General features: G+C 39.0%; 1 protein-coding gene across 1 annotated transcript; it reads left to right on the top strand.

The window, feature by feature from the left end:
• Positions 1-753: 753 nt before the first annotated feature.
• Positions 754-7,529, top strand: SLC35A5 (solute carrier family 35, member A5; the record flags this gene model as incomplete). Its single annotated transcript, XM_009588232.1, has 4 exons — positions 754-887; positions 4,088-4,155; positions 5,467-6,262; positions 7,415-7,529. Coding segments are annotated over 4 exons (1,067 nt in total), but the record flags the coding sequence as incomplete, so codon positions are not given.
• Between the last annotated feature and the right edge of the window lie 3,879 nt (positions 7,530-11,408).

Below are 11,408 nucleotides of genomic sequence, written 5' to 3'. Positions count from 1 at the left end.
TTTTTTTTTTTTTTTTCCCCTTCCAGATGTCTGAGTTTTGCTGAAGTCAATGTGTCAGTGGTTCAGAAGAGGATTAGATAACATTGGGTAGTCTTAAATCTGTGCTAACAAAGTACTTCTGTCACCAACTCTAGAGTAGTCTAAGGTTTATCAGTCTTCCTCCTAAAGTGTGTGTCCTGAATACCTAAGTAAAAGTCATTCTTTGTGCCTTGTCCTTTCTTCCTTCTTCCTATATGTTCTCTTTTTACCTAAATCATGTGCTGTGTGCTACAGATACTGAGTTCTGGTTTATTTTGTATTTCTGACATTACTGGCTGCCCTTTGGGTGCTGTATGAACAGATCCACTGTCTGTGGCATTGTTTGATTTCTAGATTTGATTGATAATCATCAGAAAATCGTACCCAGTAATGATGTCACTATTGTCTGGGGACTTTGGGGTGATTTTTGGCCATCAAAGAATGGTTGATCATTGAATTTTTGCTGCCAGTGGACAAATACTCCGATGGGGGCAAAAGGTTCCTTGATGTTTTCTCGGCTGAAGCAAGGTCAATGCCCGTAGACACAGGATTGCTGCTCTAGCTGTGAGTTCTGCCCTGGATCTGTCCTCCATGTTGCCAGAGGGCTGTGGTACCTTAGTTTTTTCAGTCCAACGGTGTTCCTGAAAACAGAACAGTGGTACCTATTCTGTTCTGAGGGAATAGGCTTTTGATAATAAGAAAGATGTCCTTCTTACTGATATCTTTTCCTTTCAGAGGGTTGTTTGGATCATCCCTTTGAATGTCTTTCCTGGAAGAATTTTTGTAATTCCATGAAATGGTCAATTCCTGCCTTTCTTTACTTTTTGGATAACTTGATTGTCTTCTACGTACTGTCCTACCTCCAGCCAGTAAGTATACATATACTGAATAAAGTATCTTCCGATGTCTTAGTGGTAGGTAACATTGCCCTTAGGCTATCTACAGTTTTAACACTGGCAAGGCAAGATTTGCAGGCAAAAGAATGATCTGTTACCTGACCAGCCAGACCTTCCCATTCTCCTGCCCACTGGTCAGCGTTGTACAGCTCTCAGTAGAGGGGAGTCTCTGCGTATTTTCTCCATCTGAAGTGATTTAGAAGCAGGCTGAATTGCTTAAGTACTAGGCAGGTTTTCGGTGCTTTCCCTCTTTTGGTTTCTTCAACTCTGTATTTCTCTTTCAGTGCATTTGCTCATCTTGCTAGTATTTGAGCCGCACTTTCTGTGCAGTTCCTACCACTTTATGTATGTGACTTCACATGATGACTTGTTTTCTTTCCTCACTGACTCCAAAGAAAAGTGAGTAAATGTAGTCCCACAAAGGAAGTAAGTGTAATAGGAACTGATGAGGGGAGGAAGAAAACTGTTTGACTCTTAATTTTTGCATTTGTTTATTAGTTACGTTTAAGCACAAAATTTAATTTTTTAACTAGCTACATTCAGCCCTTTGGATGAATCTGCATATGCTCAGGAAATAGTACAGTTTTTGTGCTTTCTTTTATTTTCGTGCTAGGATACTTTGTGGTTCAGAATCTATGTTTGAAGTTAGATGGAAACAGATGGTTAGTGCTTGCTGTAAAATACTGTGGCTGCCCATTTGACATTAAAAATAAGTAGAAACGTTTCTGTTCCTTCTCTTTCAGAATTTCTCTTTAAAGTGTCATCCTTTTAGTTGTACATTTCTGTCTGGGACAGACCAGAGTCTAGAATAGGAAGGACCTGGCTGGAAAAATCTAATTAAAATCAAGAGTTGGATATCTTAAAATAACATGCACAGGTGTTTGGTTCTGTGGTTTGTTGTGTGTGGGTTTTTTGGTGTTTGGGGGGTTTTTGTGGGTGTTTTTGGTTTGTGTTTTTTTTTTTTTTTTTTTTACTTTAGGAAGGAAATTCAGCTATAATGTTTGCAATAGCAAAGCCTGATGTTTAGAAGGTTACATAAACACTACTGCTTTCTTAAACAATTTGATTTGGCTCAGTTAAGGTAATCTTTTGTAAAACGCACAGCTTTTATATTTTACACACATACAACCCCACACACCTTGTCTCTTTCCCCTCAGAACATGTGCTCTAAGATTCCTCTTTTTTAGAACTCTTAGCGTCTTACACCTTTTAACTGGATATATTTTATGAGGGTTAACTGAAATTGTAACATTATAATGGTAAACAAGTATTAAAAGAGACAACTAAATACCTGTAAGATAGAATACCTTGACAGTGTACAACACCATGAAAGTGAAAAGGTGGAGGCAAGATGCTTGAAAGAAGGCCTGGCTGACCTTGGTTTCATGTGACTTTAAAAACTAAGTAGGTTTGGGACTAAGTAGTACCTCGGTGAGCAGTTGCTTGAAGTACAGAGTTGCTTTAGTGAAATTCTTTTGCTTGAAGCTTCAGCTATAACTATGGATACTCTTTAGTGGCTAACATTTCCCAGTGATAAGACTTATTTTTTAGAGACTTTGTTTGTGACATGTAAGTTAGTGGCATGGTGATCTTTGGTAAGTTTTTTTCTTATTCCTTCTCATCTAGGACAGAGGTCCCTTGAGGCGTCAGAGAACAAAGCAGCTCAAAATTAATTCCTTGTAACTATCCTGCTATAGATTTTGATCATATTATGTTGCCAGAGATGTTGGATGGGGGGCTTTGACTGTGAAGCAAAACCAGAGTATATACGGAACACTTGCACATTTTGCATCAAGCCTCTTTTTTCTGGAGTGGTTTCTGCTAGTTCCAGATTCACTTGTTTATTTAATATTTTTCTCTTTCCACAGTGTTCACCTAACATGAGTATTTATTGAGTTATAATCTTGCAAAGGGGAAAATAAAGCTGTGGTTTCTTAAGCAGATGTCTCGTGTCAGTCTTCAGCTTACTTGAGATCCTGTGTCGTGCTGTTTCATGAGATTTATTATTCAGCAGATAGTATGTTGGAATAGAGTGGAACTAAGGTAATGGTAAAAGGGCCTGTGCTTTTCCTCTGGTAAATGAAAAAGGCTCTGCTATTGCAGAATTGGGAATGTGGAAATGCAGATGAGAAAGTTCAAGATAAAGTCTGTGCTTTGCACTTCTGAATCCATATGTGGTTTTGTGTAAAATTGTCTAAAAAAGTGATCTCACTCTGAGGCTGAGTTGGAGGAAAGAGTTCAGATGCCTAGATTTTTATACGTTTACTGACTGCACGGGGCAGTCCTGAATAAAACACAGTTTGGAAAACACCCCCATCCCCCAAAAAGAACCTTTTTTTCCCCCACTGGTGCTGGTAAATTCTGATCTTTAATGGTAACTGCAGTGCCTAAAAGAGCCTCTTCGTGATCCAGTGTCCCAGTATGGAATGTCTAATACAGAGACCACAAAGACAATCCTTGCCGCAAGGAGTTTACAGCTTGGGATTATGGCCGTGGATTTGGGCACTGTCATTATTATACAGCTATTCCCAAATTAAGCAGGAGCTTGAGAGTTGTCTTCGGCTGTACTTTGAATAGGCAAATTTTTTAGTACAGTTGCAGTCTTGAAAATTCAAGCTGAGCACCTCCTTACCTTTGATAAACGATACAGCAAATGCACTTGACATGCAAGAAGTTGATTTTCTGCAAGTGCCTTGTCCAAGCCTGGGATTTCATGAATGCTGCAAGCTGGCACTGCAGCCAGAAGCAGCCTCACCTTCTGCTATTCTTTTCTTATTTTCATTTTGGAGCACCTTCCTCCTTTGTGCTGACACAGCTGTTTTTGCAGCTGACTGGTCAGCCTGGCTGGGGAACTGATCTGACAGAAAACTGAACCATTTTCTTTTTTGTTAAGTAAGTTTTCTGTTGGATTGGTTTCCTCACATCTTTGTTTCACTACAGCTTTCCCCACTACAGTGGAACTTAGGCTCTGTGGTTTGCTTGAGATTTTGAAATGGGACTTGAATGTCATTTTAGGGGCGTGTTATTCTGCCACTTGGGTAAGGAAGAAAGTGCACTACCAGGATGATGGTTTTCATTCTGTCACCTTGCAGAAAGGTGAACACTTGAAGTCAGTGGGCTTTTGATGTCCATGCTATGTCTGGAGTATAACTTTGTTCCCATTCTCTTTCTAGGCAATGGCTGTACTCTTCTCAAATTTTGTCATTATAACAACAGCTCTTCTCTTCAGGATAGTGCTGAAGTAAGTAGTATTTACTAAAGTAAATGAAATTTTATATCTTCCTAACCTTGATGAAGAAGTTAAGCTTGCATTCTTTCTCTTTGTCTGGTGGGAACAGTAATTCTTTTTCTTGTGGCTATACCAACTTGGAGAAATAGCTTTGTTTTCTACATCTGAAGGTGTAGAAAATAATAGCTTATAAGGAGTCCCTACATATCTCCATACACATTTGGTCAACTGTAATAGAAAACAACCGAAATCATGATTATATAGTTGTTGGATGGTCAGAATTAAGGTTTGGGTACTTTCATTTGTACATCTCATATTTCATGATTAGCAAATACTTCTTTCCAGTCTGTTGTAATTCTTAATTGAATGTAAATGTAACCTAACAAGAGGGGATGAGTTATGTAAGAGTGTCTTTGGTAATACTGTGCTAACCCTGATGTGTTTCTGGTCAACTACATAGTATGTACTTATATGTCCCTTCTTCATTATTCATGTGACAAAAGCCAGACTCTCTGTCCTATGTGTTCCACTTTGCCTGGTTTGTGCTCTTTATGGTGTGATTTAGATTCAGGAAAGACTGACAGGGAAATGGATATTAACTTCACACTCTACTCAAAAAGTCTTTTGGGTTGAACGTGGAGCAAAGATGCCTTTTCTACAGGTGTTAATATACCAAAAGCGTGTCTGATAGCCTGACTTGAAATGCTTTTTCTCAGTTGTTTACTTTTATGTCTCTTCTGATGTCACAGTTTACTTAATCTTCCAAATTTCTGATTTTCCCCAAGATAAACAGGCTTTGCTTGAGTGAAAAAATAGTATAAATGGTTCTAACAGTTTTATAAATTACATTCATAGATTTATATGATTTACCATCATAAAATACTAGAAAAGGGCACAAAATCATGGCAGAAAAGTGAAATGTAGTGAAAGTTTACCGAAGAGGGAAGTTATTTGAATGTATGTCATTTCTTTTTATCCATCAGGCCTGTGTTCCCATGGAGACAACAGTTGCTTTTAAGTTGTCAGGCAGTTGGTATCTAGAACTAACACGATCTTGAAAGACTTTCCTTAAATTATCTCTATAGAATACTCCGATTTGTATTTCTGTGATCACCAGGCTGGGCTCCCCTTGCCATAGAAAAGCAATGCTGTGTTTGGCATTTTACTGTCAATTCTGAAAAGCCAAGATTTTTCTTTGCACCTGTCTCTGTCTTCTTATCTGTGGCATGATGGCTTTTATGTGTTTTATAGAGCTTGTTCTTCTGTCATGTAATTTGTGCCACTGTGTTTCTAAAGTTGGTGGCTTGTTTTGTCTACTTCTAGGCGAAAACTCTCTTGGGTACAGTGGGCATCTCTGGTGATTTTATTCCTGTCCATCGTTGCCCTGACTCTAGGAAGTGGAGGCCATCGGCAAAGCTTGGCTGCACACGGATTCCATCACAGTGTGTTTTTTAGTCCATCTAACCACTGCCTTCTCTATGCTGGACCTGAGGAAGCATGCCTGGAAAAGGGCAACTGCGTAGCACCAAGTTTCCTTCCCAGCTTCCAGTGGAATGTCACCAGTACCATGGCAGGAGCATTGAAACCTCTCCGCCTCAGCCTGGGCCATCTGCTTATTCTAGTGCAGTGTTTCATTTCTGCCCTGGCTAACATCTATAACGAAAAGATCTTGAAAGATGGGGATCAGCTTGCTGAAAGCATCTTCATGCAGAACAGCAAACTCTATGCCTTTGGGGTGCTGTTCAATGGGCTTATGCTGGGGCTGCAAGCTAAGGACCGGAGGCAGATAGGGAATTGTGGCTTCTTTTATGGGCACAACATCTTCTCGGTGGCTCTCATATTTGTCACAGCTTTCCTGGGTCTGTCTGTAGCCTTCATCTTGAAGTTCCGAGACAATATGTTCCACGTTATGACTGCTCAGATCACCACTGTCATCATCACCACCGTCTCTTTCGTCATCTTTGACTTCAGGCCTTCTCTAGAGTTCTTTTTGGAAGCTCCTGTAGTGCTTCTCTCCATATTCATCTATAATGCCAGTAAACCAAGAGGCCTGGAATATGCCACTCTGCGGGAAAGGGGCAAATTTGTCAAAGGAGATGCATGGGAGAGGTCAAGTGGGGTAAGGCTTTTCAGTACTTGTCTCCTCTGGTTTCTCTTTTGTTTCACCTCCATTTATGCTATGGAATGTTTGGAAGATTCATTTTGCATGTGACCGGCCTGATACCTCAACTCAAACACCAAAACTCCTCAGTATTTCTTAACAGTTTTAAATTGATTGGGTATTGCTTTGTATATTCCACTTTTTCAATTCGTGAAGCCCAGGTAAGCATTGCTTCCCTGCTGTGACTATATAGACAGTCCTGTGAGCAACTTCTAGCTTTCTGCAAATCCTCTCTTGAAACCTTTATAACCAAAATATTTTACTGGCCCTGGCATCCAGAAATTGGAATTGATGCCTGGGAAATAATTGTGCTTAAGTAGAACTGATAAATCTGTGTAGCTGAGCCCACATCATGAAGAAGTTAATACATTTGATGTTACGATTCTTTCTACCTTAACAGTCAAAGATACCTGAGGACAAAAAGGTAATGTTTAAATACAGAGTTTTAACATGTTTTTTTCTTACGAAACATTTCCTCCAGGCTTGTTAGTGGTTTTTGTCCTAATTTGAATAGTAATCTGGTTAACTAGAACATGGCAGGGAGAGCTTGCTCTTAGATACGTTGTTCTAGGGCGGAAGGGTTAATGTCTGTGTACTTTCAGTCTGCGTGGACAGATGTGTTCTGTAATACACGTTGCAACCACCAGAGGGCGCTGTCTCCAGTTAATTCTAACAGACGTTAAACTTGGGAGAGATGTTTTCCAGAAATTCCACACAGTGCCTTTTTAGGTTGTTGTTTAACAAGCAGTAAATAATACAAAGTCATATATTTTTGTTATACCAGGTGTTATCTCTTTTAGCACTTACAATTGAGCAGCTGTGGTAAAAACAAATAGCACTATGTGAGCAGACTTCCTGATGAAGGAACGGGTTACACGCTCTTTTAGGAAGTGAGTCACTAAAGATACAGGGGATGGTTTTTATAAGCATGTATGTCCTAGAGCAAGATTATAACACACTGGTAAGAGATTTAAATTACAGGGTCTTGATTTTGTATAAGTGTTGCCTTCAAAATAAACTTTACTCTTCTTTTTTTTGTTGGGTTTTTTTAATATTAATAACAAGGTAACTTCTGCTCACATTTTTCTTTTTTGCTTCTGGTTCTTGTAGGATGGAGAAGAATTTGAGAGATTGAACAAACCAAGCAGTGACATCGATACAGATGAAGATTCCCTCTAGCATGAGGCTGGCTCAGAGGAGTGCTATTACTCATAGTGAGAGAATGTTAATGTTTTATTAACATAAAGAAGGGTCATTTCTCCCACTTGCAGAGCAACTGAGACTATTTTGGGGCTGGATGTCAGAGGTGGATAAGGAGAATGTTCAAGCCATGTATATGGAGAGTTGTATTCCCTCTTCCTATCCATGTAAATCAGGAGTTCAAAATCTGCTGAAAGAAACAAAATTTGTAATTGATGCAAACACAAAGAGGCTTGGACCCTGGACTCAGTGGTCTGGGTGACATGTGCTGTGTTGTGGAAGGCAGACCTGGACTCTAGCCATATGTCTTTCACCACTTTGGTTGACTGTCGCGAGTCACTGCAACTTCCTCTATGAATTCCTTGGTTAGCAAAGCAGAGATAAAACTGTTCTCCACTTTGCAGAAGTGATTTGAGCGTTGATAAATGTTTTTGCTGCATCTTCCAATGTACAAATGCTCCTGTAAATTTTCTTTTCAGGACTTAAGATTTTACTAATAACATCATAAATAATGAGATATATTGACTGTTTTATTGTGTTTTGGCAATTCAGATTGACATATCCCTAGCTGAGTAAGAGCGTCCCTCTGAACCAACCTCATCAAACTTTCACTTGAGAATGTATAACAAATCAAATAACTTGGGTTAAGGATATGTTGGTCCTTCAAACAGGCAGATCTCTAGAGTGTGATTTGAGTTTGAATGGTCTTAATTCTGTCTTTACTCCTGTTTTTACATCAGTGTAACTCTGTACTGACTCCTGTGGAGTCCTTTCTTTCTGATTTTTTCTGATGTGACTGAGAGCAGAATAGGTTGACTTCAGCCACTAGTTCTCCTCATGTTTTCAGTGTGAGACTGTTGTGTGCCTGTCTCCCAGTGTCTGGGAAAATGGAAATCTGGAATGCCTTTGTAGCAGATAGTGAATTTTACATACAACTTATGTGGCCTAACTTTGAAAGAGCTTGAATAAAACAAAAGTGTCTTATAAGTATGAATGCATCATAGGGTCTTTTTTGCATTTAGAAAGGCTATGTGTAGAGGCTTAGGTTGCACTAAGGCCACTATCTGAAAACAAATATTATGAAGGTACAGTGATGCCCTTCAACATCTGGAGCACTGAGGAAGAGGGTGCAGGTGGTAGTATCATTTGGTGTTGCTCCACCCTGTCAGACTGATAAGGTCTTGCATGCATTTTGTAGAGTGAGAAATCATTCTGCAGGGTGCCAGGCATAGTGATCTCAGAATCACTGTTGAGGCGTCTGCTGGATTGTATTTTGAGTGAGATGAAAAATAGGTTCCAAATAATTCAGAGAATTTTAAAAGGGGGGAAGGGAACAGGGATGCAGATAAGAGATTCTTGGTATGTTCCTAAAGCCTTTTCTCTCAGGACAGTGGAAAAGATGTTGGTTTATAATTTCCTCCCTTCAAAAATGTGTCTTCATAGTTGAAAGATTCTGTCAAAAGAATTCTTAAGAAGATAAGCAATGAGTTCAGTGTCAAATCCTCATACCACAGTGTATAGTAATCAGTTAGTGATGCATTTCTCTGTGGACTGAAGACAGTCCTGCCTTTGTTCCCCTCTGCCAGCCTGTTTCCAGGCTTTGTATATAACAGCTTACTTACGCATACTGTATTGATGGCTCATTGCTATATTAATTAACATACCTCCTGTCATTGATCCATCAAGAGGGGCAGCCTGTTTCCATATGTGGCCAATGACTGTCAAGTTATAAACTATGAATTTTAAATTATTATTCTCATTTCTTACTTTTTTCCCGTGAATATTAAATTTTTCTAGTATATATTAAGAAAAACTGTACAAAGTGAAATTACTGTTATGGGTGAAAAATTTTTTACAGCTGATCTCATTGTGCTTCTATAGTAGGCCATTTCAACAAAAGGAATCCTAGTTGTTTGCATTTGTACAGAATGAATAAGAAAGCATATTTCAATGTAAATTCCAGAAACATGTATTTCATTTGTTTATGATGTCCTGCTTTGGGAAATGAAACTTCAACGCAAAAAAAAAACCAACAAACCCCAAAATGCTCAAACTGTTAAAGACTTAGTTGCGATAAGACCTTTTCATTTTTCTTTTCCATTACATACAGCTTTGCAATATATACCTGCCTGAGTTCATTGTCTTTCTCAATCGTAGATACCAACATTAGGTATTTCCACAAGAACAGTGGAAGTACTGTTAGCTTTAGATTGCTTTGCATTTACTTGAGCAGTAGCTTTTTACATGAACTTTTCTAGAGAGCTTTGCCTTGCATTAAGCCAGAACATAGAAGTCAGCCTCATACCTCTAACGACAGAGCATCAAACCAAAGATGAATCTCTTAAAAACCGTGTGTTTGACCTTCCTGCCTGAAACATCTTGCCTTAAGAGAAGTGAGATATGGAAATGACTGATCTGCAGATTTTATAGAGTGTCCTGCTTAATGATTTTTCCCCCTATAAATTTCACCGATGCTATCATGCTTGACTTATTTGCCAAAGTCTTAGACTGCACAAAGATATCAGGTATATAACTGTTGATCCAAGTGTTTACTTGTGCTGTAGAGTTGGTCCTGTCTAACATGGAGAAATCTTTCTGTTGTCTTCAGGTTGGAGGTCTCAGAGAGATTCTGTTGGATTGGCCAGGCAGGTTTCTTTTAATAATGGAGAACTATATATCCCCTTTGCAGCAATAGGAATGTTATGTGCTGTCTAAAAATGGGTAAGGATTTGCATCAACTTAGCAATAAAAAAGTATGTAAAGTAACCCGAAAGTATAACTATGCAATTCTGTGCAGCTGTACTATCCGTGGCGATAGCTGAATTTAGTGTGTACGTGAGATTTGTTAGAGGAAGTGACTGTAAACGATTGTCAGCTGGGGAGCAGCTTTGGTTAGCAAGGGCGAGCTATTCTATAGAGTTACACTTTTCAAATAGATCATGTGAATTCCACTCGATTAAGTATTTCCACGGTATGGTTGTTGACTTACTCCGCGTTGGAAAGCTCACTATTTTTCTCCTCAAATGACAATGGGGAAATTTATGAGGAGATTTTTGGAGAGCAGCATTAGTTTGGCATATAGTCTTTAATGAATACATTGGGCAGAGAGCTCTTTCTAAGCTGTGATTTAGAGCCCAGATTCCCAAAAGTTTGACTTAATTGCTGCTGAGGATGTTATGTTCCTCCCTCCAGGTTTGAGGAAATAGTTCACAAAACCTCCCAGAAGAGAGTTGTGTTCATCTTTCTCTTGTTTATAACAAGCCAATTAAAGCAGTATCTATTTTGGTTAATTTCAGCTATTTTGTGAATGTAGCAACCGAGCCATGGTGCTTGAAAGACAGCCATCTTGGAGCTGAATCAAATCCCATAAATATGTATAAGAAAAAAGTTTTTCTTTTTCATGTGAAATCTTCCCTATAAGGGCTGTAGAAATAGGACCTTAATCTCAGTAGTCTGTCCTCAGAGTGATGCTGCAGGGACAGATCCAGTGCTTTGGATTTGATTTGTGTTTTGCAAAATGAAGTCTTAATTTTGAGTATTAAAGCTCCCGAATGCTTATAGTCTTCAAGAGAACTATATGTTGTTGTTGAAAGGATTTTTTGGCTTGCTGTTCCTTCAGGCTTTGCTTTTAGTTTTCCAAAGGGAGAGGTAGGTTGCAAAATCAGGATTTTAAATTATTGCTAAAAGTTTCTGGTAATTTTGAGCCAGTTTGTAATGAAGGCAGGAATCAGCACCAGAATGTAGAATAATACTGAGTCTTCCTCAAATTCTATGAATATTTGAATGTGTAGTTTTGGTTAAGAGCCCATCCCAACCTCCCTTGTAAGAGGACAACTTGTTTGGAGTTGTCTTTTTCATGCAACTCCCACAGAATGCCTAGGCTGGGTTTGGTACTTGCACAACT

The sequence above is a fragment of the Fulmarus glacialis genome, unplaced genomic scaffold (assembly GCF_000690835.1).
Source record: "Fulmarus glacialis isolate BGI_N327 unplaced genomic scaffold, ASM69083v1 scaffold8622, whole genome shotgun sequence".
NCBI lineage: Eukaryota > Metazoa > Chordata > Aves > Procellariiformes > Procellariidae > Fulmarus > Fulmarus glacialis.
The sequence above is the reverse complement of the archived record's forward strand: the minus strand, read 5'-3'. Positions and strand labels throughout refer to the sequence as shown.